The sequence below is a fragment of the Typha latifolia genome, chromosome 3, assembly GCF_019914945.1.
Source record: "Typha latifolia isolate L0001 chromosome 3, TyphaL0001v2, whole genome shotgun sequence".
Classification (NCBI taxonomy): Eukaryota; Viridiplantae; Streptophyta; class Magnoliopsida; order Poales; family Typhaceae; genus Typha; species Typha latifolia.
In genome coordinates, this window is record NC_133088.1 from 5,680,162 (window position 1) to 5,699,114 (window position 18,953).

The 18,953-nt window shown below is 32.0% G+C and overlaps 2 protein-coding genes across 2 annotated transcripts; both read left to right on the forward strand.

Moving 5' to 3' along the window:
* The first annotated feature begins 1,233 nt into the window (after window positions 1-1,233).
* Window positions 1,234-7,567, forward strand: LOC140783411 (glyoxylate/hydroxypyruvate reductase HPR3-like). The gene is made up of 2 exons (XM_073130298.1): window positions 1,234-1,813; window positions 6,946-7,567. Exons 1-2 carry the CDS (start codon window positions 1,370-1,372, stop codon window positions 7,465-7,467), a joined length of 966 nt encoding a protein of 321 aa, XP_072986399.1. The 5' UTR covers window positions 1,234-1,369; the 3' UTR covers window positions 7,468-7,567.
* Window positions 7,568-9,895: 2,328 nt separating this feature from the next.
* Window positions 9,896-18,431, forward strand: LOC140785016 (uncharacterized). Its single transcript, XM_073132701.1, has 6 exons — window positions 9,896-11,114; window positions 12,512-12,871; window positions 15,703-15,926; window positions 16,034-16,097; window positions 16,756-16,952; window positions 18,012-18,431. The coding sequence occupies exons 1-6, from the start codon at window positions 9,957-9,959 to the stop codon at window positions 18,271-18,273; spliced, it is 2,265 nt and encodes a 754-aa protein (XP_072988802.1). The 5' UTR covers window positions 9,896-9,956; the 3' UTR covers window positions 18,274-18,431.
* The last annotated feature ends 522 nt before the right edge of the window (window positions 18,432-18,953 follow it).

Genomic DNA, 18,953 nt, shown 5'->3' on the forward strand with positions numbered 1-18,953 from the left:
TCAGTTGCCTTAAGAAATTATCTAGGTAATTAAGAAACATTATAAATATTTACTAATATCTTCAAAAGATGATACATTATAGTCTTATAGACAAAATGACAACACATCGAAGTAGTTCAGGCTTGAAAATTCACATCGAAGTGCTAGATCAATAGGAAGAATCAACTTAACACTTGCTATAAATTTATATCTAAACTTTTCTCCTTACTTTAAAGTCTAAACTGATACAAGAAATCTTTATTAATACGTGGATGTGCCTAGGTGAACAAAAATATGTGGGCAAAAATTAGAGTAAAATAGTAGAGCTTGGAGCTTGGAGATGGCCGATCGGAGCTTATAGACCACCAAATACCGTTTTGGTGGCGATGGCTGAGGGGAGCTTGGAGATGGAGATGAGTTTCAGTGACGATGAGCTCAATATCGAAGGTGGAGATGGATTTTGGTGGTGAAGAAGATGGGTTTTAGTTGAGAGAGTTCGGGGAGGGATATTAAGTAAGGTTAAATGTTTTTAGTTATATACATTTCATACTATCCGTTGGATCTAGGATTAACTGTTATAAACCTATTATATATATATATATATATATATATATATATATATATATATATATTTGTACAAGCATAATGGAGGCAAGTTTAAGTAAGCCAATACTAGCTCAGCTTAGCTCGATAATATATTCGAGCTCAAAATATTAGAGCTTGGCTTGACTCATTTAGAGCTCAAGCCAAGCTCTAAATGAGTCGGAGTCCACAAGTCTTACAAGCCCTCGAGTTTTTGTGACGGTAAATAGCTTGTGTTGGCTATTATTATTATATATTTTTATTGAAAATATTATTCTACCTACCACTATTTTTTATGGAAAATTTTCAAATCACACCTTAAATTTGTCGCTATTATTTTCAATTAACACCTATCTTTGATAATTTTATAATCCAACTCTTTAATTTTTTATAATTTTTATATGATACCTCACATAAGTAAACTCAACTAATTTTAAACAAAAAAGTACTAGTAATTTTCCAGGTATATTTTAGTTATTAATTAGTAGAGTTACATAAACTATAATTCTACATAGATGGTAAGTAATAGTAGGATATTATATAAAAATTACTTAGAGAATAAGGAGTCTAATTTATAAAATCCTCGTGTTAATCGGAAAATGATAAAAAATTGTAGGTGTGATTTGAAATTTTTTTTTAAAATAATATCAGGACCAAACGTTGAAAAATCTCATTGGAACCACCAGCGTGCACCTACTTCCCCCAACTCCACGCCGCCACTCCTATCTCCCACCCAAACTCCAAACTCCCTCTCCCCTAATCTCAAGAGCCACAAGAATCGACTTTCGTCATCTCGAGGAGCAGTAGGATGTCCGGCACCAACAGCAAGCACCAAATCCTCCTCCTCCGCCCCCTCCTCCCTGTCTTCGACGCCGCCCTCTCCCCCACCTATGACTTCCTCAAACCCTGGGAATCGCCCCTCGCCCTCCCCGCCTTCCTCACCTCCCATGCTGCCGGCTGCCACGTCATCCTATGCTCCGGCCCTGCCCCGCCGATCGGCGCCGACATCGTCTCCCTCCTCCCTGAGCTCCGCCTCGTCGTCGCCGTCAGCGCCGGCGTCAACCACATAGATCTCGACGCCTGCCGCAACCGAGGTGTCCGCGTCACCAACGCCGGCACCGTCTTCTCCGCCGATGTCGCGGATTACACTGTCGGGCTGGTGATCGACGTGCTGCGGCGGGTGTCGGTGGCGGATCGGTACGTCAGGAAGGGGTTGTGGCCTTTGAAGCGGTATTTTCCACTTAGCTCCAAGGTTTCATCTTCTATCACTGCTTGACTCTTTTAACAACTTCTAATTTTTTTAAATATTTTGATAAATCATGAGCTTGTAAGTTACCGTCTAAATGTGTACCTCTTTATATGCAGGTTAGATAACTAGGAAGAAATATACAGTAATGAATCTGAATTATATATACAACAATCTAATGAAAATTTTACAGCATACATACAGAATTCTAACCGATTGATAGGGTTATTGATAAGACCAATTCTATACGAAGTATCCTAATTTTTTTATATTAAATGAAGAGAACTAACATCAGTATAGACTATTATATTGTTTAGTTAAATATCAATATAAAAAATAATTATTATATTTGATATGACATAAAGTTGACATTAAAAGAATTAAGAATAATAAATTGGTATAAAAAATTGATGATACTTTAGACCAAATGATAAAAATATTCTCAATTAGATATAAAGTAGTAGTAGTAATTAGACTATTATCTAATTTAGGGGCAAAATATTAATTTTAGGTTATTATTAAAATTTTAAAAGTTGTATGAACTAAAAAAGCTAAGTTATTTAGTAACTAATACCAAAATAAGGTAGGCTTATTCTAGAAAAAAAATTATTTCTATTCCACAAATAAAAAAGTGCTCAGCTCCGGTTCACTTTAGGAATAATAAGTCCTTATTTCAGAATACAACCACTTATTCTAAAATAACAGCTAAACACCATAATAAATATATTCCAAAATATAAATACTATGTATCAAAATTATATTTTATATCACATATTAATTCAATTACTAATTTACTATTTGACTATAATTTCTCTTAAATATCTTATTATAATTTATCACCCATATTTTATCTCTTTCAGACATTTTATCATAATTCATTACTCATCTTATCTCTCTATCAAATATCTTATCAACATCTTATCATAATTTATAATCTCTATCTTTTAACATACTTCTTTATTTTATACTATATAAATACAATTTAATTTAAACAACATAAAAATATCAATAATTAATATTTCATAAACTTAAGCACATTTTAAAAGGTATTATTATCATTAAATATTATTTCCATTTTATATACTTAAATATAAATATAAATATTATAAAATTTTAATAATATAATATTTAGTTGATATAATAATTTATTTATAAATTATCTTATTATTAAAATAATTTTTCTATAAACTAATAACATCAAAAATATAATATTAATTAAACTATTATCGAACTAAATATTAATTCATAGATAATTAATGTATTTACTATTTAAACTATATTTAACATAATTGAATTTTTTTTAAATAATAAAATAAGAAAGTTTGGAAACAAATAGATTATTATTAGTAATCTCATGTTTTAAGCTAAAATAAAAAATATAAAAGTGTAAATAATTTAATATAATTAATAAAAATATTATTATTAGTAATCTCATGTTTCATTTTGGAATGATTATTAAAAATATATGTTCCGTGTAAATTAAAATTTTATTATTTTCGACTACAAAATAATGTAATATTTAAAATATTATAAAATATAATAATATTTTATAATATTATAAATATTTATAATAATAAAATATTATTTTTGACTATAACATATATAGGATTAAATGTAAAAAAGAATAAATATTAATAAACTAATATTTTAAAAAATTAAAATATAGTCAAATTGCATTTGCATATTTATCTGCTTAGCATTGCATTGTATATTTATCCCTCTAGGATTATATTCATTGCATATCTATCTCCCTAGTATTGCATTGTATTGTATTCCATAGCATATTTATCTCCCTAGCATTGCATTGTATTGTATTCCATAGCATATTTATCTCCCTAGCATTGCATTGTATTGTATTCCATAGCATATTTATCTCCCTAGCATTGCATTGTATTGTATTCCATAGCATATTTATCTCCCTAGCATTGCATTCAAGTATTACGTACTTATCTTCATAGCATAGCATTGCATTGTATATTTATCTCCCAGACTTTGCATTATATTACATATCTATTTTCTAGCATTGTATTGTATTACATATTTATTTCTTTAACATTGCATTGCATATTAATATTATTATTAAATATTATTTTAATTTAATATATGTAAATATAAATATAAATATTATACAATTATTTAATATAGTATTTAATTAATATAGTAATTTTTTTCTAACTCATATTATTGTTAAAATAATTTTTATATGTACTACTAACATCAAAACTATAATATTAATAAACTAATATTTTATCAAATTAAATATTAACTCATAGATAATATATTTACTATTTAAACTATTTATTAACTTAATAAAATCTTTCTTTCTTTAATATAACATAAGAAATTTTGGAAAAAATAAATATAATATTATTAGTAATCTCATGTTTTAAGCTAAAATAAAATATATGAAAGTGTAAATATTTTAATATTATTAATAATCTCATTTTGGAAAGATTATTAAAAATATATGTTCCATCTAAAATAAAATGTTATTTATTTTCGATTACAAAATATAATAATATTTAAAATATTATTAATAAGAAAATATTATTTTGACTATAAAATATGTAGGACTAAATTTAAAAAAAAGATAATATTAATAAAATAATATTTTATAAAATTATAGTATATTTAAATTACATTGTATTGCATATTTATTTTCATAAAATTGCATTGCATATCAGTTTCCTTAACATTGCATTATATTGCATATTTATTTCCTAGCATTGTATTGCATTGCATATTTATTCTCTAACATTCATTGCATATTAATATTATTATTAAATATTATTTTAATTATATATACTTAAATATTAAATATAAATATTATAAAATTTTAATAATTTAGTATTTTAATGATATAATAAATTTTTTCTAAATTTATTATTGTTAACATAATTTTTATATATATTAATAACATTAAAAATATAATGTTAATAAACTACTGTTTTATCGAATTAAAATTAACTCTTGGATAAAATAATATACTTACTACTTAACTAGGTGTTAACCGAATTAAAATTTTTTAAAATAATAAAATTATAAATTTGGGAAAAAATAATATAATATTATTAATAATCTCATATTTTAAGCTAAAATAAAAACATATAAAAGTGTAAATATTTTAATATCATTAATAATCTAATTCTGCAAGGATTATTAATAAATATATGTTCCATGTAAAATAAAATTTTATTATTTGGACTATAAAATATAATAATATTTAAATATTATAAAATATAATAATATTTAAAATATTTTTAATAATAAAATATTATTTTTGACTATAAAATATGTATGATTAAATGTAAAAAATATAAATATCAATAAACTAATATTTTATAAAATTAAAATATATTTAACATTATATATTTATCTCCGTATCATTATATTTAACCATTACATATCTATCTCTCTAGATTGCATATATAATGACTTAGCATAGCATTACATATATAATGCGTACGTAAATCTAAGTTTATATACATATAATATATTAATTTATTTATCATATATTCCATCAATCTACTTTAAATCAAATCGAAGGTATTTTAGTAATTCTTCCTTTTTTTACCTTTACTTTATATTATATCAAACATAATCATTATACCCTTATTCTAGAATACAAGTAAATATAGAAATAATTAATCATAAAATAAGACCATCATTTTAGGAATAATAAATTAGGTTTTGCTATTCTTATTCCTCCCTATTCTAGATGTGAATAGGGCCTAAGAGACTATAACTTATTAATGAATTATACGATATTTATTCCTATTAATTGATGATAATTGAAGGAATATGAAATTACATATTACCTCTTTGTGGTTAGGCCTAAATTGACTTTACCCCTATAATTTTATTTATGTCACTTTACCCTCGTATGATTATACTTGAACTGAAACCATTATTTAATTTGTAAATTGAATTTGAAGATATTTATTAGAGACAAAGTTGTCAATTGGATAAGCATTTCAACGAATATAAAATAATATTGATTGGATTTTAGATAACAAAAGTATGACAAAAACATACATATGTTCAATAAATTTGTCATATATTTATCATCAAAAATCTTATTAGTATTATTTTAGATCTATTATAAAGTTTACCCAATCATCTACAATTTTGTCTCTAATGAATATTTTCAAATTTAATTTGTAGAGTAATTAAATATAATAATAAAAATTATAGTTTTAGTTTAAATATAATTATAAATGGATAAAATGACTTAAATAAAAATATAGAGGGGGTTAAAGTAAATTTATGCTTAACTATAGAGGGTAAATTGTAGTTTCCGAAAGGAATGCTCTCCAATTTGGATCAAAATTGAACAAAACTTCTAGTTTTGCTATACAAGCTTCTATATTTTCTATAGGTATTTTATTATTTAAAGTTCTACCGGCTGCAACTTTGGATAGATTAAAGTTATCAAATTGTGTAAAATGTGGGGAACACTATTGTTGTGGCACCTATGTTTCAATATGTCTTTCTTGGATATACATGACTACTTTATATGCATCATAGATATGTCACAAACTTATCTTCTTACAAAGATTGAACTTAGGATGCAAATGGATGCTTAGAAATTAAAATGATACAAGATCAAACTCTTATTATATCATGTGTGCTCAGGATTACCTTAAAGATCATACGAGAAACCATAAATCCTAAACCTAATAATAGATGAGATCTTTTGCCTGTCCTTAGTTTTTATGGTCATATTTTTAGTTTTGTTGGTGTAAGACATGAGAATAAGATACCACCAGTGTAGGGTAATGTTGACTTATCTTAAACTTCAGCTCAAAGTTTTCAGACCATAGTTCCTTGAATATGGAAGTTTCTGTGATACAACAACGATTTTCTTATTATGTGTCAAAAGTCTTACCAAAATATGACATTAGCGATCGATCTTTCACGTCAATCTTTAGACTGCGCGGTAATTATATGTAAGGGAGGGACTTGCAAAAAATAAGTGTGATGTTCGAATGTAAAGAACAACTTATGAAGGTTAAGAAACAAAGCAATTCATATCATTCAACTTAAAGATGTGAAAATAGATTTCCTTTGCTTGTTGATTGCTACTTTGCTAGTTATGTCAAAACAACTTGTTGATGTAGTGATTCTTGGTGTATCAGGTTAGTGGAAAACGAATTGGAATTGTTGGCTTGGGAAGCATTGGATCTGAGATTGCGAAAAGGTTTGAGGCATTTGGCTGCATTATCATGTACAATTCAAGATCACAGAAACCATCCGTCTTGTATAAATATTTCTCCGATGTTCGTGATCTTGCCGCCGAAAGCGATGTTCTGGTACTCTCTTGTTCTTTGACCACTAAAACTCACCACCTCATCAATCGGGACATCATGTTGGCACTGGGCAAGAATGGCATTCTTATTAATGTAGGGCGTGGAGCTCTTATCGATGAGAAGGAACTAGTTAGGTGTTTGATGGAAGGGGTGATTGGAGGTGCTGGTCTTGATGTGTTTGAAAATGAACCGCATGTCCCTGAGGAGCTATTTCACATGGACAATGTTGTTCTATCAAATCATCATGCTGTTCTCACTCAAGAATCAATTCATGACTTATGTGAAGTGGTCGTCGGCAATTTGGAGGCTTTCTTCTCGAACAAAGAGTTGCTTACTCCAATTTCATTGTGAAACAAGCACTAAAGTGCATTCCAACATTAAACTACATGCGCGGTGGTTATTAAGTTTGGGAATCTCTTTGAATAATAATTTGAAGTTATTATCTTTTAAAGTTGTTTTATGAAATTAATATAGTGACAATTCTAGTAATAAGATATACCATAGTTATCATAATTAGGCCGGACCAATGAATTGACCGCCTAATCAGTTTGATTTTGTTATCAAACCAGATAAGCAATCGAATCGGTAAAAATTGACTAATCCCACGGTTGAATCAATGACTCATGCAACCTAGTTTTTTTTGGCGAGGCTTGGTCAATTTCTTCTACAAAATTACCAAACTGTTATGTATTCTAATGACATTTCAGTCCTGAAATTTAAAAAATGAGTAGTTTGTAACATATTTATATTTTAAAATTAAAATTTTTTATGCATATACCCTTAAAAGATGCTTATTGTTTTATGCCTCTAAAATTCATATTTATACGTATGTTGCTCAAAATGCATACTTTTTATATGTATAATTTTAAAAATCCTTATCATGAATACCTTGAAGTAAATTACCATTAAAATTTGAATAATTTAAATGTAAAAGGATAAAATATTATTATTTTAGTTTCCAAGTATTTGTCTTAGTTAATGGTACTTTTTCTTTTTCTATAAATAACTTAATTTGAAAATTAATCATGATGATATCTATATGGATAACATAGTTTGAGAGATATACATACAATTATATTACTTTTATAAATATATTTTATTTTTAGAATTATTTAGAATTATCTATATATTATTTTAGAAAAAATAAGCGATCTGACCTATTGAACCAAACCTAGTGATTCATTCTCTAATTGGATTAATGTCTGGCCTGATTTTGATAACAATGCTATATATACATTAAGATTACTTGTAATCAAAAAATTACTCATACTCTTTTAGAGAAAATGAGAACCGGTCCCTAGTTAAAGATATATTAATAAAAGTTTAAGAAATACAAAGAAGAGAATTCTAAATTTATTTTTTATTTTTTTGGATAGAAACTCTCCCTACCATCAAGGAATTTTTTGATGCCAGCAATCAATTCTTCGCTCGTCTCCTAGAGAAAGTGTCTACTATTTCTTCCTTTCAAATCATCCACTAGATGATTGCAAACATTGAAATTAGATATTTTCTTAGTCTTGCACTAATATAGTCTTTAGGGAAAATTTACAATTTTGAGCAGAAAAAGTTAATGATGAAAAGCAAGAAATGACATTGTGAGAAGAGATGTGAGGCCGTTTCCCCATCAATTTCATAGAGATCACACTTTGTATCAATATTTATTCGCATTTGCTTGAAAGAGTCCTTGTTTGAAACTTATTTGTTTGTAGATAACTATAAGAAAATTTTGACCTTTGAAGAGAAGGGATTGAGAGTTTCCGTATGGCTAAAGTAGAAATAGAACTCCATTAGTCAAGACATTGTAAAGAAAATTATTGAGTTCTACAAGCAATTTGGTTTAACTTACTATTGATGCTGAGATTGAGTACCACTAAAATAGTTCAAAAGCAATGTGACTTTGAACAAAGATTGAGACATCAAGTGTGAACTCTACTATATCATACTAGAATATAGCTTTTATTTTAGTAGAAGAGATATCGAGTACTATTAAAACATATATGACATATCCCTTAATGTTATGCGCGTGTGCTAGTGACATGTGATTATACGAGTAGGATATCAAAATGACAATCAACATCCATAAATGACGGCATCATCATTATCAAATAAGCATAACAAAACATGTTGATAAATATAGTCATTATAATAATCTTAATAATATCAATTGTCATACAAAGTCATTATGTGCGACAATTTAGGCTAATTCTATTATTTTATACATGATGTATATATTATGGTATATAAGCTAACGCAACATATAAGCACTAATAAATATAAAGAAAGATGGTTTAGGGATAATTCCTGGAGTACCGTAATTTTCTACAATAACTCAATGAACTAATTTTTTTGGAACTCATGTTTACAATGTAAAGAACTAAGTTTGCAATGCTTACATTTTTGTCTCACTGTATCAGCAACAAGTCACATGTATGCATTTGGAAATTGGGTTGGGGGTGGGGGGGAGCATTCCTTAGTCGATAAGGAACATATAATTATCTTGAGACTAATTAGGGCCGTGGTCATTTTTTTAGCCTTCTATTAATTTTCCCCCGGGCAGAGGGTCCTGCTGCTGTAAAGTAGTTTTTGTACAAGGATTTTATTGGTGACGCTTAAGATATTTATAGCTTTTCTAACTTTGTGATTCTTAAAATAAATTTCTTTTGTGTGTAAAGAAGAGAGTAGCGGAAGCCCAAGAGATTAGATTGTAGTCGTAACTTAATTAACACTATGAATCGGAATCAGAATCGGAATACATTATCACATCACTGTACTTATAAAAGTTAATAAAGTCGTCTGTTACCTCTTCGACTCCCTCCCATCTCACCAACCAGCAAAGGGCTATGGCGGACCGCGGCGGACCACGCCCCTCTTCTTCCTCTACTGCGCCTCCCGTCACCGCAAGTCAATTTGCCCTACCCTCGTCTCCCTCCTCTTCTTCTTTGGATGGAGGTTTCCTCCTCAAACTCCTCCAAAAGCCCTCCTCTCTCCCTTCTCACTACCAGAACCACCAGCTCCACCACGACGACCCCGCCGTCGCTGCCATGGGTCCAAGTCACTCCTTCTCTCCCAATGATTTCCCTCGCACTCTTTTTCCGCAACAGACCCAGTTCCCAGAATCCTCTCCCCACGTCTCTCCTCTCTTCTCCGCCCCACTAAACCCTCTTCTTTGGCCCCCTTTTGGATCCTCTGATCCCAGGGGACCCGGAAATCACCACTTCTTCCCCTTAGACCACCAAAGGTTGGGGCTTTCGCCGGGAGGCGCCGACCCACTTGCTGTTTCCCCTCCAAGATGCGATCTTTATCGGAGTCCTGGGTGTAATCTTGGAAATCAGGGTGTTCGGGATCAAATTTCGTTGGGGAAGAAGGACTTCGGTGCTCGCGTGCGAGATGAGAGGAGTAGTTTGAGGCCCCCGCCTGGATTTGGGAAGTTGCAGCCTGGCAGTACACAAGAATTTGACAGGGGTTCTGGTCGAGGGAGTGTACCGGCTCAGCGATCTCAGGCAGCGGTGGAGCACGGGAGGCCGCCTGGTGCTGGAAGTAGGCCACGTGGATCCGGGCAATGGGTTGCTACTAGTGAGAGGCAAGAAGGGAGTATGAAGATGGGGAGCAGGGAAGAAAGCCAGAGAAGAGAGAATCTCCAGTCTCACTCTTACCAAGTACACACAATGCCGAATAGAGATGCTGGTTATCTCCATAGATCAGATCTTAAGAGTCCACCCATAGGTTCCCGTCTCCCTGTGGGAAACAGTCATTATCCTTCTGCTCAAGAGAAGTGTACTGAAGAATCTGAGGGGTTAGACTATATTGTCGAAGGAAACATATCTAGAGCACAAAGGTTGGTGAAGTCATACAAGAGTGAAATTGGTGTTGTTGCCTCTAGTATGGATAATTGCGGGGAAGAAGAGGGCTTAAGTGACAGGATAGCGGATGTTTTGTCCCATGGAGTTGATGATGAAGTAAAGAATGCCGTGACACGGGTCAGCAGTTCACGTGGTAAGGTAAACAAAATTTCCCTCAACATTCTTATAGAACACTGCATTTTTTGTTGCAACACCTGAATCTTCTTGTGGAAGAATTTGTAATTTTCTAGGTCTAAATGCACTGTTTAGGCATCATCTCTTATCTGACATTTTACTGTACTTTATACAATAAACTCTCCTGAAATAGTTCATAGTTTCCTCCTTTCCAGCCTCGTATTGGAGAGTGAAAAATAACTTGGTCATGAAAATTGCTTAAATTTCTTGTTCTCTGGTAATCGAACAATTACAAGGTTGGTTTGTGATTAGCATTTTGTACTTTGCATCTTGAGTCTTTGATGTTGACCACAAGGTCTTATCAATGTGACACCACATATTGAGTGCTGTGAGATGTATGATGGGAGAAGCATAAAAACAATATAATCAATATTTCAAGTTTGACATAGATGGCCTAAGTTAAATTAAGAGCAGAAATTTAAAAAAAAAGTAGAAACGATAAAGAAAGGAACATATGATATATTGTTTCTGTAGGTAGAATAGATGCAATAAGCCAAAAAGAAGGAATATAGTATAATACTTATTGATTTCTTCAGCAAATAAATATTATAGCGAAGTTGAGAAACTAATAGAAATCAAGGAGGTTCAGTAAGTGAAGAAGAGAACTATGTGGGAGCAGCAATTGTTCAATTAAATTAAGAATCCTCATTTGGTTAGATTTGGCTATACTGCCTTGAGTTCTCAACAATGCACTACTTGGAAGAAAAAGCCTGAGGTATATAGAGATGATGCATGTGATGCCCAAAGTTCCAAACTTATCAAACCAGGATTTTCTTCATGAGTTGAGCTTCTATGCTTTAAAAAACTGAAAAGTAATAGGTGGTAAATCCTTGAAAGCACTACTTGGAAGAAAAAGCCTGAGGTATATAGAGATGATGCGTGTGATGCCCAAAGTTCCAAACTTATCAAACCAGGATTTTCTTCATGAGTTGAGCTTCTATGCTTTAAAAAACTGAAAAGTAATAGGTGGTAAATCCTTGAAAGCATATATAGGAAATGACAATATAAAGTGTAATGTAAAGAACATTTTGTCTTCCATTTTTTCATACGAATTAACTTGATGTGGAATTCAGCGGGAAGTGGAAAATAAATATAATGAATGCTTCTTTCATGGTGGTTTAAATTTAATAATATATTACAGTACCTTCTACTATGAGGAATCCAAACCCAAATAGTTGAGATTACTGCTTGGTTGTTGTAATAGTAGTAGTTGTAGACTTGTAATAGTTGTGTACCTTGTGGTGTAATTATTGTTGCTAGAAACTTTCAAAATTACATGTGCATTACCAATATATGTGAGATTCCTCCTCTTCTATATCTGTGCTTCTGAATCCCTCTTTCCAATGTGAACTGGTCTCCAGGACCTTTCGAGAGGACATCATGTATCAAGTCAGCGAATGAGAATTCAGACAAGAACCAGGCAATGTCGCCGAGATATAGATGCATGGACAACTAGTTTCCTCTCCATTTTTGAATCTTTAGTACCTGCGGAGGAGGAAATATCAAAGCAAAAGCAATTGCTACAGTCCTTGGGCAAGTTGATTAGTAAAGATTTGCCAAATGCTCAGCTCTTCCTCTATGGATCTTGTGCCAGTTCATTTGGCGTTTCAAATAGTGACATTGATGTCTGTCTTGCTATTGATGATACTCAGATAAGCAAGCCTGATATTCTGCTTAAACTGGCAGATATTTTACAGTATGGTAACTTTCAAAATGTTCAGGTAAATTAGATCTGCCTGACCTTTTATCTATTCTATAATACAATTCAAATGTTTTAAGTTTCATTATTCTGCACAAAATTCTCTGACTATGATTCTTCTCTCTTCCTCAAGTTGCTATAATGGCTGTCATCTTGCTGTTATAATCATTTTACTCTGTTCTTCCAAGTTGACTATTGTAGTATTAAGTATAATTCTCTTGCTTTTCTGAAGCTTTTTCAGTGAGTAACAGACTGAATAAATTAGTTGGAATTTTTCTAGCTGAACTGACTTTATCCACAATGTACTCTAGTGTTACTCATTGATAGAGTTTCAACTTTCAAGTATGGAGAAGAACTCAAAATGGAAACCTTCAAAACCTAACTCCAAGACACAAAATATTATTTCAATCCAACTGCAGATATATAGAAGAAAATATATTCTAAATAATAATATAATTGACTAAATTACTCCATCTTAGCCTTGTTTTATTTGTAAAACTTTCCTCAGTCTTATCTTAGACAATAAGTTATATCTGTATAAGTATTGAAAGAAGAAAAATGGTTATGATGGGATATTGATTTGGTGTCTCTATTAGTGTCCTTGAGTCTGAGAACATATTCATCTAGTGGAAGTACCTAGAGTCGAAGATTCTCAAGCATACTTTTCATTACATGTTAATAGTTCAAAGGACATATCTACTGAGATCCTATTCGGAAAAAGCAGTAATTTCATCCACAAAAGTAGCAACATATTGAGGTATTGAAGACTAAGGATGGCCCAATGACCAAAGTTCAAGTTTAAATTACTGATTCACATGGATGCAGTTCTGAACAATTCAAGTTGTCTTGTGTATCATCATTGAATCATGGAAGTTGATGGAATTATTGTTGAGGGTGATGTTGTTCCTGATTGAGCTAGCTGTTCTCTAGGTGTCACTTCCCTGAGCTACATCATCAACTCTTATGTACTTTTGATCCTAGATGAGAGATGAGTTTCTCAAAGAAAAAGCAAATTAATGAAATTTAGAGCAATGATCTAACAATATGGGTGATTAATGCAGTTTAGAGATGCAAACTAACATTATCAAGTTTGCCTTGCTGAAAGCCTAGGACCACAACCTTTCCTCGTTCAGAGTTGACTCTGACTCCCTCAATCTAATCAAAGTTCTAGCTTCACAGTTCACAACAACTACACCAGTGGAGATGGTGCCACACCATTTTGGATATTTTTCATTTATTTACTTCCTTCACTTCTATATCCTTCTCACTGCCTTAGTGAGGTTAACCAAGCTGCTAATAGGTTAGCCCACTTAGGGCAGGAGTAGGATTTTTTTCTCTACTTGGGTGAAGTCTATTCCACTAGAGGTGCGAGCCTTCATATATAGGGATACCCTGAGTATCTATCTGGATACTTGAGGTATTTTTGTGCCCTTATTGTAGTAATTTTATTACCTTTTTAACCAAAAAAACCTAAAATTATGGGTTATTTTACTTCTCTATGGTTTTGTATTAGTTATCAACTTATCATCTATTTCTTGTGTGAGATTTGGTGTTCTATTTGAGTTGTTTTGAAATTTTCAGAACCTGATATTCCAGGGGGTCCAGTAAGTTTTGTTGAAAGTGACTATCATAAATTTTTGGAATTTGCTAGTTGTGTTTTATGTAGATGTATGTGGGATATCTAAGTTTTTTCTTTTCCTGGAAAGTATGTGAGTGTTTTTTTCATAGATCATGAGCTTATAGGTTAATCAAAGGCTAGACATAGGGGCTAATTCTCTTCGATACAATAGTTGGACATTGTAGCCAAACCAAACTCAAGGAAACAGGCCATAGTGGGCCAGACCATGGACCACCACAAGACTATGCGAGCACACATGGGCGCATTTGAATTTCTTCCACAAAGAAATTCAGCTAACGCGTTCATCAGCACTTGACCACATGACCTCCTTTCCAGGGGGTGGTGTGGAAAGTTTGTTGCTGACTTTTAGAACTGTTGTAAGAAGAAAAAAGTTTTAGGATAATATACTACAGAAGAGAAGGGGAAAATATGGAGAATAACCAAACCATCAGTTCTTGTTCTTCTGAAAGATTGTAACCACTGTAGTCTATACCTGATTTACATAAGTATGCTTGCTAATGTTTGATTAATTTGGCCATTACCTCTTTAGCATCTTCTCTTACAATGTTCCTCCATGGATTTACATCATTTTCTCAACCCGCCTCAAGAACTCATTAGAATTGTTAATACAAAGTTTTTCAACATAACTACAACCAAAGACATGCTATTGATCCTTGCAGATCAGTTTCTGGCAAAAAGTTGTATGGCTTGATGTCCTGGATTGTTGCAATTGCATGTTACAAAGCTATGCTTTGCACTGTCATTACATTTAGTAGTCTCATATGCGCACTTGCCTTGAGCTACCTGCCTGTTCGCATGGCTACCCATAATTATCGCGCCTTTCCACATTTGATTTTATGGAGCACATGGTATAATTATGAAAATAAGCCCATGTTATTATTTATAATCTCTTTTTTCCTCTTTTTCTATCCGATGTCTTCCTCTGCATCAGTGGAGTTCTCGGTCTCTTTTTACCTTGTACTTAGCAATAAACTATAATTTTCTAGCATGTCATACTTTGTGCTATCTTTAATTCATAAATTCTTAGAAGTTAAAATATCTGATATCTGTAAAATTTGAGACAAGAAATATCTGAAATCTGTAAAATTTGAGACAAGAAATATTATTCATTTGTTATCTGTGTGATTACCAATTATTCTAAGATATATGCTTGCATAGGTATTATTTGAATGATGGTAATTAATTCACTAATCCTTGTGGTATTATTCTACCAGGCACTGACTCGTGCTAGAGTTCCTATAGTGAAGCTGATGGATCCAGTTACTGGTCTATCTTGTGACATTTGCATTAATAATCTTTTAGCGGTTGCTAACACAAAACTTCTGAGGGATTATGCAAAAATAGACAGGAGATTACGGCAGTTGGCTTTTATTGTGAAGCATTGGGCCAAATCTAGGCGTGTCAATGAAACATATCAAGGAACACTATCTAGTTATGCGTGAGTTTTCTTGCAGCTCATTTTTACAGTGCTCCATGCTTTTGTGAATACTTTGTTAGGAGTCATTGATCCAAGGAAATGCCATTCTGTCTTGTCTTCCTATTCAGCTATGTGATCATGTGCATTCACTTCTTACAACTCCGTCGACCTGCAATTCTTCCTTGTTTACAGGTACACAACTCATTCTCTTTGTAGTCATTGCCTTTAATTTCAATTTTATTTTTTCTTGTAATGCAATCTGTTACTTCCACATAGCTTGTTCTTGATTCCTTTTCTCCAAGCTTGTATATTTGAAAAAGAATTAATCAAAAGGCTCCTGTGTTGTGATCATATATTAAATAGCAGCTTGCCACCTTCTCTCCACAGGATATTTTTAGGTATCTAGTGAGTTTACAAGTGTCTAAGATATTTATAGTGCACACTTCTGATATTCAATCTTGCTGAGACACACAAGTTGCCAAATGATTTCACTAGTTTCAGGCCAAAAACAGCTGATGCTGTTGATTTCCCATGGTAAAGGGGATTAGTCATTGTAACCATGAGATGGTTTGCAGCCTAAGCCTTCCAGTTTTAAGCTTTAACTATGTCAGCTGTTAGTAAACCTATGGATTATTTATGAGCAGTTTAACCTGAATATATTTGATCGGAAGTGAAATTTCTTGATCCACTTTACATATGGATACTGACCTGGAAACCTGTTTATATTTAGTCCTGAGGCTAGCTTAGAAATTGAGATTTTTAACTCTTATGTTCTTTTCATGTATATTCTTCTGAAGGATATGGCCTAATGTAGTGTTTGAACTTATTCTACTCTATATCATTTTTCCAGGCAATGAAGGCAACTTATGTTGCAAAGGTAGATAATATGGAGTGTGCTTACTTTGATCAAGTGGATGAGCTTCGTAATTTTGGTGCACAAAACAAGGAAAGCATTGGGAGGCTGCTCTGGGCATTCTTTCATTATTGGGCATATTGTCATGATTACACGAATGATGTTATATCTATTCGTACAGGAAGCATCATTAGGTAAGAAGCTTTTGTTAATTACTATCAATTATGTCAATATATTCATCACGGATGACCAAATATCTACAAATCTTTAGTACTCCCATGAATTTCTGTTAACTCTCTCAGAGAGCTATGAGGATTAGTGGTGGAAGTGAGGAGAGGAAAAATCTCATGAGGATCTCCCATCTGTCAACCGCAAACTAAGCTAAAATCTACAATAAATCCTAAAGATTGTCAAAACTCGTTTTGGTAAATGTTCATTTGGAAAATTCTGGTCGCTTTTAGCTGAAACCAATCCTTTTTGGTTTATATAGATTGGTTTCATCCCAACACCACCAGACCTTGGTGTCGAGAGGCATCCATATTGTTTATTATTGTGTCTTTTAGTGAAAGAAAATGGTTAACAGAAAGCCATCTGCTTCTGTGGTTTCTTTTAACTTTCCTAGTTATATTTCTTTGTAGCTCCTGTCTCTTCTGTTTAAGGTGACACGTTTAATAGTACTAATCTTAAAACCTTTCATGTTCAGACAAATAAAAATTTGCTATAGTTTTTGCTCTAAATAGTATTGACAGTCTATTCATATTTGGACTTAATGAAATCTTCACCGATGTGGATAAATCTGAGGAAGATAATAACCATGGGTTTTACTTTTAATAGCAGAAATTGTAATGAAATTTTAAACAAAAGAGAATAGTAGAGGATGGAGGAAAATAAGAGATACTAATAAGTGTTACTGAGTTCATCACAAGATTGTATCTCTAGATTGCTCAGATTTTGGAGATCAAGATGAAACATAACTTTATTGTACTGCATATATTTAGAACCTAATGAAAATAAGTGTTCTAAAAAACTAGTGACCCTTTTGATTTTGATATACCCCAACCATGTTCCAGTGCCTAATTGGCAGATAAATAATATATTATACAAATACTACGTATCACCTTTCCTCTTTTTTTTTTCTTCATCTCATCTCTGTCAACGATCTTTGTCAGATTAACTAATATTATTGTTGGAAATGACATTATTATTTTCTATTTTGCTTTATCACTTTTTTTAATTCTGAACTTGTTTGTCAGCAAACTAGCAAAGGACTGGACAAGGCGCATAGGAAATGATCGTCATCTGATATGCATAGAGGACCCTTTTGAGATCTCGCATGATCTTGGCCGCGTGGTTGACAAGTACAGCATTAAAATTCTTAGGGAGGAATTCGAGCGAGCTGCCGACATATTGCAGTTTGATCCAAACCCCAGTGTCACTCTTTTTGAGCCTTATATGCCATTGCCATGTGCTCACAACCAAATTCAGTATGACATGGCTCACATAAATGAGAACTGAACTATAACCCCATAGATTGTATAGGCCCATCGCTTATGATGGGAGCAGTTTTCATGTATCACCTTTGTTCATAATTGTATTATAATTATGATTCATAGAACATTGTAAAGGAACTTGCAGGTTCATTAGGTAATGCAACTTAACTATTTTCATGACAATATATTTTTTTTTTCCCTCAAGAAGGGATGTGCTAGTTTATGTTATTTTTTCGGCCTCCTTTAGTCTAGTATGATGGTAGACTTAGCCATTGTATACCCTTATCAGACCTTGCATTGATGGAGCCTCTTTCATTTGGTCTCTCACAATACCTTATGGTTGATTATTATTATTATTTATTTATTGTTATTATTTTGAGAAGCTTATGGTTGATTATTGGAGGCATAGAGTATTGGGTTTAATGAATTTAAAACCAAGCTTTTTTGATATATTTGTTGCATTTCTGTGAGTTACATTGTCAAACAGAGGGCATACTTTGTTATGTAATTTATATTTATTTATTTATTAAATGTTTCAGTTAAATATTTTTCTATCTTGTTGTTGGAAGTTCAGTTTTCAAGTTGCAAGGTCTTCCTCTTTTTCTCTCTAATTAAGGGTATAATGGTAAATAAGTCACTGTGGACTTCATTTTTTGTTTTGTGTAAATAGGTAGAGCTTCATTCACCTCAAAAAAGGGCATAATA